A 15,732-nucleotide genomic window follows, 5' to 3' on the forward strand; every position below is an offset into this window, starting at 1 on the left:
ATTCGTATATGTTTTGGACTCCTATTTGTCCTGTACACTAACTTATAACTGTGAAAATAATTTTCTTCTTATCAATTAATTAAAAAATAACTGTGGGAACAAGAATGAAATTTACATAAATGATAAGCAATTAGTACAGAAAAAACGACTATGTTTCATAATGATGTTTGATCCATCAGTTTAATCAAGGTTACGAATACCTTGCTTGCAGATACAAATTACACAAAACGCGTGTGAGTTTTTCTGAGGATATGGATCATGTCATATATCAGTGACATGGCAGCATTTTATCCTATTGGATAAACTTTTGTATTGTCTGCTTTACTTTTGGAGAAGGATTACTTTTGTTATTAACACGTTGACTGCTGATGTCATTTTTGCCCCCCAATCAACAACTGTCTGCTGAAGAAATCTCTGAGACGCTAAGAGAAAGTCCCTAGAATGCTAATATTGTTCATATAATACCATATAATTTTGATTCATTGGGGTACTTATATATCAGTAGGCAGCACTGAAAGAATAAGCTCAGCTACTGATATATAAGTGGGCAGTGGCTAATGTGTTAAATGGTAACCATTTCAAACTTTTGGTTTTTCCACAGGATTTGTATCCAGGAGTGAACACTGGATTGTGGGGCTTATGGTTAGCAGGCTTGGCTCCAGATGTATTTGGGTTCTTCAAAGATAAAGTGGAAGTGAATCCTCCTGTCCTTGATTTTACAAGCATAGAGTATGTTTATTCAGATTGCATTGGATCACCCAAGCTCAGTGGGCCCAAACATCTACCCAATGTTGTTGAGTGCTGAAGGTGAACTGTGGGTTATTATTGAGACCTGGGAATCTAAATGTTTTGAGTGATGATGTCAGTTTAGAGGTGAAGTAATGTGGTTTGGGTTGTTGTACCAGATTACCATTTGGCCTAGTACAATTTGGGAAAAGTGACCAGTGTTTAGAAAGAAATTGGCTTTCGTAAGACCTGTAGTGAGTCCTGAAGCCTTAGTGTAGTCTGGCAGACTGAGTCCTGTGATGTTTTTGAGTGAATGGGAGTTGATGAGAGCATCACTCAAGGAAGGGCTATCTGAGATATGGATGGGTGTGGAGTGACTCTCCTTCTTTTTACCAGACAAAAAATTAGGGGCAAGTTATATTTTGAATTGTTATTGAACTGCGTCACGTTTTTGTGTCCCTGACTTGTGAGGCTACATTCTCCTGAGGTCTGTTTGGAGAAAATATTGAGCTGTTTAAAATGATAGCTAAATTTATAGAGCACCGTATAGGTAATGTTCTAACACATTCAAATATTCTTCTCCAACAAATATGATTAGTAGCCAACATTAATAATGATGTCACTTTGTGTGTATTACAACCACCAAGCTTTCTGCGCCTTGTAAGAGAATTGCAACTATCAAGAGTAACATTCAACTGTTGCATGAAGAAGAAAAAGTTAAATCTTCTGTCTAGACAATATGGTCCATGAAGATTTTTTCTTTTTAAAAGTTGGATCTTTGACTACCGTCTTACAAGTTAAACAGAAATACAAGGCACAGGACACAGATAAGGCGATGATGGTGTCTTGTAAAAGTCGGAAGAAACACACTGATCGTATAATGACGGCATACCCTAGTGATATTAGATCCATCCTTGTTACTATGCAATGAAAAAGAGAAAAGGCGCTCCAAGTGTGTTACCCTTAATATAACACACAGCGAGCAAAGGATTGTATAGGCTCACCTTCATGGGTTGTTACCCAGCACAACTCCGTACTTGTAAGAATGAATGGCTGCTGCTCCGACCGTTGACCCATATGCCGGTAGGAAGAAACGTATTCACATCAAACAGGAAAAGGCGCGCTAATTCTCGGGTGCTGCCACTGAGTGAACTGCCACTGTGTGGCAGCACCTGGGAATTACTTCTCTTTTCACTGCTTTGTTTCAAGTCACTGTTATTTACTATGTGACACATTGATTGAAAAGTTATGGACCCTTGCCAAGCTTCAAGTAAAGATAGGTCTAGCAGTTTAGTTGTTCATTACAAGGTAGGCAGCCATTTAAAGGTGTCCTCAATTTGCTAAAAAAAGAAAGTAAAGCCAAGTAGGAGCAACTATAAAGAGAGTATATTAATAAAAGATGGAAAATTTAGGAGACATTTTCACGTCCACTCAATGTTCCTCTTTTGTCAAAAATGGAGGGAAGGCAGGGATTTCCAACTTTTCTCCGACTGATTAAAAAAATAATTTTGTTAACTCATTTATAAAGGTCAAAATCCATGAATACTTGTAACACATGCAAGGCTTATTTTTTTAAATTAATTCTCCTGTAGACTGACAAAGAAAATACATACGAAAGGACGGATAAATAATTGCCAAAATTCTCCGTAGACTTTGATAAAAATGAAAACAAAAAAAATTGTTAACATAGCAGAAAATTGTAGCCAACAAATTATTTTCGGATGTTATTTCTCTGGCTAAACATTCACTTCATGAACTGTGATCTGCAGAGAATTTGGCTGTAATTTTAGGGAAATTGTGAACCTTTCTGCAGCGATTTTGTGACGTAATCAGGCTGACAGGTAGATGACTTCTTAGTTATAGCAGATAATATAGGGAACAAGTGGCATTTACTCATCACTTTTTTTGGAAGAATTCTTAATAAATCAGGATCTATTTCTTAGCTGTAACTTGAAGATGCTCTCAAAATGATGCTTTTGTCATATAAAAAAAACAAAAATTGTCATGAAATATACTATAAACGTGCGTGTCTGAGAAAGGAGGGACCCCATCGACGACAGCAACCGATGGACGAGATGACAAGCTAGGTACAGATGTGGGGGCCATATGAGCAACAAAAACTAATATATATGCACTTATATAGTTAATATAGAGTAAATGGACAATGATATCAACAATTAAAAGACTAAATAAAAAGCATTCATAGATGTAAAAAATTCCCAATTTTTTCAGCAATGTCAGTCAACCACACAAACTAGTCTCCGCCATGACCTAAGAAATGTTGTTTCCCCTATGATATACAAGTAGCATTTAAAAATGTGTTGTGTAATATTTAGTCATTTTTTTTACTTCTTTTTTCTTGGTGAACATGACTAATAAATAGGATGATGACACATAGGATATGTGATAAGTATATACGTGATCAAATAATATTCTTTGCTTCTAAAAAAAAAATGTTTGATCACCATACATCGATCAGTATGTTTAGGATACTGCTGATTAGTTAACAATTTGCTATTATATTTTTTTTATTATTTTTTTAATTTCCATATTAATTATTTTTTTATTCGGCTGTTATACGACTGATGAAGGCTGAGTGAAATTTGCCTCTAATTTTTTTTGCTTTCAATCAGGACCATGTTTCATAGGTAATCAAAATAATATATATTTATATATATAATATATATATATATATATATATAACTATAATTATATATATATATAATTATATATTAATGTATATATTATATATTATATATATAGTATATATTTTAACCCTCTTCAGTTTAGGAATGGGAAAATATAGTCGGGATTCTTTTATGATTAATTTAATTTAACTATCTGCCTTAATGTGGCCCAGAATAAACTCGAGTTTCCCTACTCAAGGTGCAGTAAAAATGATGATAGTTGTGTCATTTATTTTCCTAAAATAAAAACTAGTTTAATGTACGCTTTCATAAGCGAGTGATCATTAATTAGACGAGCTCCATTTTGCACACAACTGATCACGTGCCCTGGACCGATCAACGAATATTTATCGTGGTTTTTTTTTACATTAACGACCCAAACAAATGATAGAAATCCGATCAGTTTTTAATAACGACTTGGTCGTATCTGATTATTTTGATGACTGAGGCACAACTATTATTATTATAAATCATACGGACCGAGAAGCCAGATGCATGGAAAAATAATACATGTTAGTGGATATCACAGTGAGGACAGCGCAATAATATAAAATGAGCGAATGACAACTTTTAGGAAATCATAGCTTCTTTTTAGCTTCAGATCTGTTTAGGTCTAACATCCGTCAGTCTCAATATAATTTGCGCTTATCACAAGTATCAGGTTTATTTTTTTTATATATTCCAATTGCGTGATAAAAAATGTGTATGACATAAATTGCATTTTTTCCAGGCTCCTGCAGAGTGTTCTCCACTTCTGCTTCACTTTATTTTTCTATTAAACGCGATCTATCCCCCCCACGTCTACTCTGCACTCTGAACACATTTTAAATGGTTAATCGCGGTCTTTTTTTACAATTGTTTTTAACACTTTTTCTTATGTATTGTGCAGCCTCCGATCATACAGTTGCACGCCTCCTTAGGAGGTCTCGCAAATCAACGTATAGATTAAAGAAAAAAAGCGTAGGTTTGAATGTAGCAAAAGGGGACACAAAACACATACACTATTCTTATTAACAAATGTTATTAAATAGGTGAATTATTAATAAGCATAATTAAAAAAAGTATTTTGGGGATTATGTTTTTTGTTCAATATATTCTGTTGAAAGGAACCAAATTTAATTTATTCTTCCACACTTAATTGGACATTAAAATAAAAAGAGTAAAAAGTAGTGAAGGTAAAAAGCTTTAACATCCAGATTAGTACTGGTGCAATAATCAGTGAAAAAGAACTCAAACCATCAATAGGAGGAATCTTTCCTATATTGATTTTATATATATATATATATCATGTTTTTTAATTATGTATTATAGATACAATTTAGTATGTATAGATGGATAAATAGACGGAGAGATAGAGAGATAGATAGATAATAGAGAGATAGATAGATAGAGAGATAGATAATAGAGAGATCGATGATAGAGAGATAATAGAGAGATAGATAGATAGAGAGATAGATAATAGAGAGATAGATTAATAGATAGATAGAGAGATAGAAGATAGATAGATAGATAGATAGATAGATAATAGAGAGATCAATGATAGAGAGATAGATAGATAGATAGATAATACTGTAGATAGATAGATAGATAATAGATAGACAGATGATTGATAGATAGATAGATAGACAGAGAGATAGATAGATAGATAATAGATAGATAGATTAATAGATAGATAGATAGATAGATAGATGATAGATAGATAGATAGATAATAGAGAGATCGATGATAGATAGATAATAGAGAGATAGAAGATAGATAGAGAGATAGATAATAGAGAGATAGATAGATAATACTGTAGATAGATAGATAGATAATAGATAGACAGATGATTGATAGATAGATAGACAGAGAGATAGATAGATAGATAATAGATAGATTAATAGATAGATAGATAGATAGATAGATGATAGATAGATAGATAGATAATAGAGAGATCGATGATAGATAGATAATAGAGAGATCAAAGATAGATAGATAGATAGATAGATAATACTGTAGATAGATAGATAGATAATAGATAGACAGATGATTGATAGATAGATAGATAGACAGAGAGATAGATAGATAGATAGATAGATAGATAGATAGATAGATAATAGATACGGTAATAGATGATAGATAGATAGATATGAGACAGAGGGAAAAGTGATGTATGATATTTAGATAAATAAGCATATAGTACGGTATAAAGTCCAGTAATTCTGCTGGGGGAGATACAGAGGTAGGTATTAGTAAAAAAAAAAATGGCAATACCCTGAAACTATTAGGACTTTATTGGCCAGATATGCCGCTACCGTTCTATAATGTATCACTTTTTGGAGCGCTGCCTCCATTTTTTCGCTTAGTAATGGCCTGGGAGGCTCGGCCCCGCAGGCGGAGGGGGCTGATGCTGCTTTACTATTAGATCCATCATGGGAGACAGATAATAGAGCTATAGACAGAATGTGTAGGTGGCAGATAAAGATGAAATCCCTACAGCAGCTACCTCGTAGATACAATAAGTCTCATTATTGTTAGGTTGATAACAATATATTTATATAAACATGAATGAACAGTTGTTAATATAAACAATGTAAATAGTAATAATACAAGTTGCTGGTTAATCATTTAACCCTTCCTGGTTCCTCCTCCTGCCAGTGGCAGCCAGCACTATATGAGGGGCAGCCATATGGGCATGCCCCGGAGGTGACAGATGAGGGGATTCTAGCTGTTACCTCGCCCACCCCAGTACAATAGTATCAAGTAAACTTGTGAATGAAATGAAGGACAATGGCTCCCAGGCGTTGTGCTCCTGATTAGACACTTTCGCTTATTCTCTTTTTGGGGTGGGGGGAAGGGGTGTGGATGCACAGGAACATGCCCACCGCAGGGGGAGAAGAGGGGGAGGTAGGGTGTATAAAAGAAAGGGCAGGCTGCCTCCTCAGTCTGTCTCCCTAGGACTGGAGCAGCTAACAAGACTATTATTGTAGCCTGAGAGAGAAGACTTCTCAGTGCATCCAACCATCTGAGTCTCCTCTCTCCATCCCATCCAGTAACTTCCTCCACCAGCAGCCTGGAGACACCACATACAGCATCTTATACAATTATATAGAAAAGAAAGAGAAAAAAAAAGTTGTTGCACCCTCCAAATCTCCCGGAGCTGCTAAGTCACTAACAATAAGTCATGGAGCAAGTAAGATGCAAGAACAGGAGCTGCACAGCGCCGTCCCGGCGGGGCGCACAGGTAACTCCTCGGGGGGTCTATGGTTGGGGGTGGAAAGAGGGAAGTCAAGCTGGGATTGCTCCATAGATAATAATAATAGTAATAATTAATAATATTATTAATGAATGGTCTTCAGCTCGATCTCGAGCCATGGTAACTTGATGGATGACGATCAGTGGTGTATAATATTAATATTAATAATTAATAAAGTGCAGCAGATGACAACATCCAAGTTTCTGCTCATTCTGCAGTCGGAAGTGTCATCCTGCAAGGCATGAGTTATTAGATGAGATGATCTAAGAAAGCGTGAGCTCTTACGGCTCCGGTGACCTCATCTCCGCCGCGGTGACATCACCGGAGCCCCCCAGAGCTTTATGAAATATGGATGACTGCAAGTGACTAGATGATGGGTTCAATGAAATGAATGAGTTTTGCGCCGCGATGATCGACACATGAGCCATGGCGTCACGTCCGACTCGCACTCATAATCAGGCAACGGATGTCGTCATTTATTATGGTCGGTGATCGCGTGAGGTTATGTAAGGTTGGAGTGAAAGAAGGTGCCGGCTGTGCTGGGAGTTGTAGTTCCACTGCAGGAAGTTGTTGGTTGGTTAGTGGTGGAGGTGGCTGCATGGTGGTGAAGGAGAAAGGTGGTTGGCAGAAAGCTCCGAGGAGGTTGTTTTCTGGCTCACTTTGCCACTTGTTAATTAGTGGTGTAGTAAATGACTAGCTTTGCGCTGACAGCCATGGTGAGCCGTGCCAGGGGGTTCTGTAAGTCTGTCTGAGAACGAAGAAAGGAATTATGCCGGATAGGGAGAAGGATAAAAATAATCGCTTGGGGGAAGAAAAGAGGACAAAAAGTAAAATATGCCGTATCTGACTCCAGTTATTGCCCTGTGTTGCCACTAGAGGGCATCAGAGTAAAGGGCATTTAAGCTAAGTCTGACTTCTGGTCTAACTGTGCTGAGCTCACAAAATAGTTTAAATGAAGTGGACTCTGCTTATAGCTAACCGGCAGCAAACTACTGGGGGGGGGTCATAGGGCACTTATGCAACTTTAACCCTTTGCATGCATCATTGCCATTGGATTTCTGGCAAAAGGAATTCTGCGTTCGTTATGTGTCTAGAGCGTGCAGTGATGATTTGCTATAATATGTATATCAATGTGCTACTTATATGTTATTGTGAATTGTTAATAGTTATTGGTGGCATATTGTTAGGATATCCTACCAGTGACCTAATGGCTGGTTGCAGCCAGTGGCGCTAGGAAGTGTTACTTTGTCTCCGCTTAGTTGGGCCAACCGTGGATCCTGCAAGGAAGGTTGCATAGTGGTCAGGGTGTATGCTTTCTGGGTAGGCCTTTTTGTAAGGATTAACAACCTTTATTTATTCTTGGGCGATCTTATGGATATACAATGGTATGATAATTATTATTAGTGATGTTTGTCCATAGTCTAGATCACTGAGATTATTATATCATTGGTCGCACTCAGACGAGTGAGATCCATCAAAACTCGAGTTAGCCCTCGGATCAATGTTATTCAATGAGGTAGCGCACGTGTACGAACTTGTCCTAGGACAGAGCGGTCCAAAAAAACCCCACCTCTAGTAAGGGGACGGATCTCACCCATTCATGTCTATGAGTCGATGGAATACATCAGGCTGCACTCGGATGATGTCAAAGTGCAGTCTGATTTTCACAGACAGACTGAATGGAGAAGCTTTTATTTTTAATTCTCCACATCTGAGAATATCAGATCACAACCTGATCAAACTCTGATCGGTGTGATTCTGGTCATCGGACGGATTTCTCAGATGTGGAACGTTCGGCCGTCTGCAACTGCAAGCTGTAAAATGATGATAATTACATTCTCAGCCGTGAAATAACATCAATTCACTACCAGCCTGACCTTTACAATCAGTGTTTCGAAAAGTTTATTGTGAATTGTTTTATCATTCTGACTCCACATCGGTCTAATTGTCACATATATTTGGGGTCTATGTCTGAGGAGTTGTCGCCCGCCATCTGTTTGGGTGAATGTTGATTGATTGCACATTGGACGTTAGTAATAAACTCTATATCTGTTTACTGAAACGATGAGTTATTTACAAATATGTGTTGTGCGGCAGTCGGCAGGTAGGAAACGTTGCGATCTCCACCTTTTGCCCTCTAAATGAACCTCTTACTCCGTCTACGTCTGAGGAGTTGTCGCCCGCCATCTATTTGGTGAACGTTGACTGACGGCACCTTGGACGTTAGTAATAAACTCTATATCTGTTTACTGAAACGATGAGTTGTTAACAAATATGTGTTGTGCGGCAGTCGGCAGGTAGGAAACGTTGCGATCTCCACCTTTTGCCCTCTAAATGAACCTCTTACTCCGTCTACGTCTGAGGAGTTGTCGCCCACCATCTATTTGGTGAACGTTGACTGACGGCACCTTGGACGTTAGTAATAAACTCTTTATCCGTCTGTTTACTGAAACGATGAGTTGTTAACAAATATGTGTTGTGTGGCAGTCGGCGGGTAGGAAACGTTGCGATCTCCACCTTTTGCCCTCTAAATGAACCTCTTACGCCGTCTACATCTGAGGAGTTGTCGCCCGCCATCTATTTGGTGAACGTTGACTGACGGCACCTTGGACGTTAGCAATAAACTCTTTATCCGTCTGTTTACTGAAACGATGAGTTGTTAACAAATATGTGTTGTGCGGCAGTCGGCAGGTAGGAAACGTTGCGATCTCCACCTTTTGCCCTCTAAATGAACCTCTTACGCCGTCTACGTCTGAGGAGTTGTCGCCCGCTATCTATTTGGTGAACGTTGACTGACGGCACCTTGGACGTTAGTAATAAACTCTTTATCCGTCTGTTTACTGAAACGATGAGTTGTTAACAAATATGTGTTGTGTGGCAGTCGGCGGGTAGGAAACGTTGCGATCTCCACCTTTTGCCCTCTAAATGAACCTCTTACGCCGTCTACGTCTGAGGAGTTGTCGCCCGCCATCTATTTGGTGAACGTTGACTGACGGCACCTTGGACGTTAGTAATAAACTCTTTATCCGTCTGTTTACTGAAACGATGAGTTGTTAACAAATATGTGTTGTGCGGCAGTCGGCAGGTAGGAAACGTTGCGATCTCCACCTTTTGCCCTCTAAATGAACCTCTTACGCCGTCTACGTCTGAGGAGTTGTCGCCCGCTATCTATTTGGTGAACGTTGACTGACGGCACCTTGGACGTTAGTAATGAACTCTTTATCCGTCTGTTTACTGAAACGATGAGTTGTTAACAAATATGTGTTGTGCGGCAGTCGGCGGGTAGGAAACGTTGCGATCTCCACCTTTTCCCCTGTAAATGAACCTCTTACTCCGTCTACATCCCCAGGCTGTGTGTAACATGAACTGCAGATGATCTGCGGGGCTGTGTGTGTATTCAGGGCCCCTTGGCTAATTCATTTCTAGGAAAACGCTTGTTTTCGCTGCCCTTTGAAGTGATGCTTTGGGTAAGGATTGAGAGCCCTTGTGACGTGTCTCACAGAGCATGCTTGTTACAGTGTGAGTGTCACAGATCAAACATGCGTGCACGGATCCTGCTAACTGCTGACTCAAGATTCCTAGTAGGGAGCTCTTCCCACACAGACACTGAACACATGGCACAGCTCTGGCTAATGGTTATACACCCTGCCTGCAGCCATCGTTTAACCCATACCCAGCCAAATATTGTATCACCGGGGATTTTATGCACTTAGCAAGGGCGACGAGGGGGGTAAACTTGAAGGAAATTTAGTTGAAGATCATTTTTCTCGATCGTTCCGGGAAATGTTTGGAAATTCAAACCAGGGAGTTATTGCGACCCCACATCTTTTCTGTTTTGCTTGAGTTTGTATGTGGTCTCCATTCGATGAGAAACCCTACGTAAAATAGGAGAAAGTCAAGAAACGGGCCTGACGAAGATCTCTGATGTCTACAGATGCCAAGATTGGGCTTCTTTACCCTAAGGCTACGCTCACACCAAGATTTTCAATCACTTCTGTTAATGCTCCTTTTTTTGGGTGGGCCTAAGTTTTAATGGGTTTTAGTTGGTTTTTATATGACAGTGCCTTTGTTTAGAGTGGACACTATCAGCTTCAAAGAAATGACATGATCAGGACCTCTTCAGGAGAGGAAAAAACTCTCCAAAGACTCTTTTATAAGAGGAGTCAATTGAGAAAAGAATTGGAAGAGTTTTTCAACATTTTTTTGTGCTTATTTAGAGCAGATCCTCTCAACCTTTGTGTGAACATAGTCAAATACATTTCAATCTTAGGTTTTGACCAACACCAAATATTAGTTCCAATGTAAGAGTTCGCGCGCACGGCAGGTTTTCTCATACAAGTGCTATCCGGGGTTTTCATCGATAGCACTTCTATGGGAACGTCCGATTTTTTTCTTTAGACTGAGCGGTCCATGGAAAAAAATTGGAGACATGTCCAATTTTAATCCGAGTGTCGGATCAAAATCGGCAAAGCAAGCCTACAAAAAACATCAGATCGCACTCAGAAGACATCCGATTTTCACGGACTGATCAAATAGACATGATGGAGAAACTTGTCTTTCTCTCCTCCTCTGAGAAAAACTTATGGCACTCTGATCAGAATAATCGAAAAGTTTTTTCTTTGGAAGGAGGGAAAACAGTCATGTGCGCCAGCCCTGACATGAAAGATGCAATCATCGCTTGCCTTGATATCTAAATTACTTTAATTTACCCTTTCCATTGGCCAGAACTGCCATTTTGCTACCATACATGCTGCCACCTTTGCTGATCATTCGAGCATTAGGGCCGTGCCCAAGGGCAGGTTGGGTGACATATTGTTGCGCCCGTGGTTACCTCTTGCCAGATAATATCCATTTCGGAAGGGATTAGCTACATTATATTATTATAACGTGATCAGTGTGATGTTTCCCAACCTGGTTTGGTCAGAACCTCAGTGTTTCTGGTCAGTGGCCCTGAAGAAGATGTCAGGAACTGACTCCCTTCCCAGAAACCGCGCGTTTTTTTCTGTGCGTTTTCCGAGCAAAAAATGTGCGGTTTTTATGCGTTTTTCCGCGCATTTTCAAGACGCATAGAAATAGCCAGAAACGCGGAAAAATCCGTGAAATTAATGCGCATGCTGCATTTTTACCGCAAAGCGTTTTTTTTTGTGGTAAAAAACGCATCAGTATGCACAAAAAGTGCAAAAAGCATAGAAATGAATGGGAAGCTTATTTTTAGCGGTTTTATTGGAAAATCCGCTAAAAATACCGCTAAAAAAGCGCTGTGTGTGAACACAGCCTTTCAGTTGGGTTCAAAAACTGATTTTATTTAGCTGGTGCATATGTGATGGCTTGAGGATTGGTATAGAGGTCAGCAAATCCCAGCTAAAATATGGAGTTAGTGTAGAACCTTCCTGTCTATAGCAAGCCTAGGAATAGGAGGAGGTGGTCCCTGGAAACAGAAGATTTTTTTTTAAGGAAATCCCATTGTAATAATTAAGGGGGCGAGTTCAAGATATGAGTGTGCATCATGAGCAGCCGATCACCACTACATAAGTAGGTAGTATTATGTGGTTGTATTTCATTATTTGGTGCTACTATATATGTTTTTATATGGAACAACTTTATATGTTGTCATATGGCAGTACTACATATGTCCCTATATGCTACTACTTTATATGTTGTCATATGGCAGTACTATATATGACCCTATATGGTACCACTTTACATGTTGTCATATGGCAGTACTATATATGTCCCTATATGGTACTACTTTATATATTGTCATATGGCAATACTATATATGTCCCTATGTGGTACTACTTTATATGTTGTCATATGGCAGTACTATATATGTCCCTATATGGTACTACTTTATATATTGTAATATGGCAGTACTATATATGTCCCTATATGGTACTACTTTATATTGTCATATGGCAATACTATATATGTCCCTATATGGTACTACTTTATATGTTGTCATATGGCGGTACTATATATGTCCCTATTTGGTACTAATTTATATGTTGTCATATGGCAGTACTATATATGACCCTATATGGTACTACTTTACATGTTGTCACATGGCAGTACTATATATGACCCTATATGGTACTACTTTACATATTGTCATTTGGCAGTACTATATATGTCCCTATATGGTACTACTTTATATGTTGTAATATGGCAGTACTATATATGTCCCTATATGGTACTACTTTATATATTGTAATATGGCAGTACTATATATGTCCCTATATGGTACTACTTTATATTGTCATATGGCAGTACTATATATGTCCCTATAAGGTACTACTTTATATATTGTAATATGGCAGTACTATATATGTCCCTATATGGTACTACTTTATATGTTGTCATATGGCAGTACTATATATGACCCTATATGGTACTACTTTACATGTTGTCACATGGCAGTACTATATATTATCCTATATGGTACTACTTTACATATTGTCATATGGCAGTACTATATATGTCCCTATATTGTACTACTTTATATGTTGTAATATGGCAGTACTATATATGTCCCTATATTGTACTACTTTATATGTTGTAATATGGCAGTACTATATATGTCCCTATATTGTACTACTTTATATGTTGTAATATGGCAGTACTATATATGTCCCTATATGGTACTACTTTATATGTTGTCATAAGGCAGTACTATATATGTCCCTATATTGTACTACTTTATATGTTGTAATATGGCAGTACTATATATGTCCCTTATGGTACTACTTTATATGTTGTCATATGGCAGTACTATATATGTCCCTATATGGTACTACTTTATATATTGTCATATGGCAGTACTATATATGTCCCTATATGGTACTACTTTATATGTTGTCATAAGGCAGTACTATATATGTCCCTATATGGTACTACTTTATATGTTGTCATATGGCAGTACTATATATGTCCCTATATGGTACTACTTTATATGTTGTCATATGGCAGTACTATATATGACCCTATATGGTACTACTTTATATGTTGTCATATGGCAGTACTATATATGTCCCTATATGGTACTACTTTATATGTTGTCATATGGCAGTACTATATATGTCCCTTATGGTACTACTTTATATGTTGTCATATGGCAGTACTATATATGACCCTATATGCTACTACTTTATATGTTGTCATATGGCAGTACTATATATGTCCCTTATGGTACTACTTTATATATTGTCATATGGCAGTACTATATATGACCCTATATGCTACTACTTTATATGTTATCATATGGCAGTACTATATATGTTCCTATATGGTACTACTTTATATGTTGTCATATGGCAGTACTATATATGTCCCTTATGGTACTACTTTATATGTTGTCATATGGCAGTACTATATATGTCCCTATATGGTACTACTTTATATGTTGTCATATGGCAGTACTATATATGTCCCTTATGGTACTACTTTATATGTTGTCATATGGCAGTACTATATATGTCCCTTATGGTACTACTTTATATGTTGTCATATGGCAGTACTATATATGTCCCTATATGGTACTACTTTATATGTTGTCATATGGCAGTACTATATATGTCCCTATATGCTACTACTTTATATGTTGTCATATGGCAGTACTATATATGTCCCTATATGGTACTACTTTATATGTTGTCATATGGCAGTACTATATATGTCCCTATATGGTACTACTTTATATGTTGTCATATGGCAGTACTATATATGTCCCTTATGGTACTACTTTATATGTTGTCATATGGCAGTACTATATATGTCCCTTATGGTACTACTTTATATGTTGTCATATGGCAGTACTATATATGTCCCTATATGGTACTACTTTATATGTTGTCATATGGCAGTACTATATATGTCCCTATATGCTACTACTTTATATGTTGTCATATGGCAGTACTATATATGTCCCTTATGGTACTACTTTATATATTGTCATATGGCAGTACTATATATGACCCTATATGCTACTACTTTATATGTTATCATATGGCAGTACTATATATGTTCCTATATGGTACTACTTTATATGTTGTCATATGGCAGTACTATATATGTCCCTTATGGTACTACTTTATATGTTGTCATATGGCAGTACTATATATGTCCCTATATGGTACTACTTTATATGTTGTCATATGGCAGTACTATATATGTCCCTTATGGTACTACTTTATATGTTGTCATATGGCAGTACTATATATGTCCCTTATGGTACTACTTTATATGTTGTCATATGGCAGTACTATATATGTCCCTATATGGTACTACTTTATATGTTGTCATATGGCAGTACTATATATGTCCCTATATGCTACTACTTTATATGTTGTCATATGGCAGTACTATATATGTCCCTATATGGTACTACTTTATATGTTGTCATATGGCAGTACTATATATGTCCCTATATGGTACTACTTTATATGTTGTCATATGGCAGTACTATATATGTCCCTTATGGTACTACTTTATATGTTGTCATATGGCAGTACTATATATGTCCCTTATGGTACTACTTTATATGTTGTCATATGGCAGTACTATATATGTCCCTATATGGTACTACTTTATATGTTGTCATATGGCAGTACTATATATGTCCCTATATGCTACTACTTTATATGTTGTCATATGGCAGTACTATATATGTCCCTATATGGTACTACTTTATATGTTGTCATATGGCAGTACTATATATGTCCCTATATGCTACTACTTTATATGTTGTCATATGGCAGTACTATATATGTCCCTATATGGTGCTACTTTATATATCGTCATATGGCAGTACTATATATGTCCCTATATGGTACTACTTTATATGTTGTCATATGGCAGTACTGTATATGTCCCTATATGGTACTACTTTACATGTTGTCATATGGCAGTACTATATTTTACTGCTTTATATGTTGTCATGTAGCGTAACTCTTAGGTATCATTCACAGTATAATAGTACCAAATGGTTAGATGCTGTTCTGGAGCATGATACATACCTGGCTCCTAGATGCTGCAATCTGTTTTACCACTTAGGCAGACGCGCAGAACAACACAGAGTTCCCTCCTTTA

The 15,732-nt window shown here is 37.5% G+C and overlaps 1 protein-coding gene across 1 annotated transcript in view; it reads left to right on the plus strand.

The window, feature by feature from the left end:
- The first annotated feature begins 6,342 nt into the window (after nucleotides 1–6,342).
- Nucleotides 6,343–15,732, plus strand: part of IGF2 (insulin like growth factor 2) — a 49,001-nt gene continuing 39,611 nt past the window's right edge. Inside the window, exon 1 of the mRNA XM_073574051.1 lies at nucleotides 6,343–6,636. Coding sequence (XP_073430152.1) covers nucleotides 6,577–6,636 — 60 coding nt within the window. The 5' untranslated portion in view covers nucleotides 6,343–6,576. The remainder of the gene's footprint in view (nucleotides 6,637–15,732) is intronic.

Source organism: Dendrobates tinctorius, unplaced genomic scaffold (genome assembly GCF_039654945.1).
Source record: "Dendrobates tinctorius isolate UK_male_01 unplaced genomic scaffold, ASM3965494v1 ptg000037l, whole genome shotgun sequence".
NCBI lineage: Eukaryota > Metazoa > Chordata > Amphibia > Anura > Dendrobatidae > Dendrobates > Dendrobates tinctorius.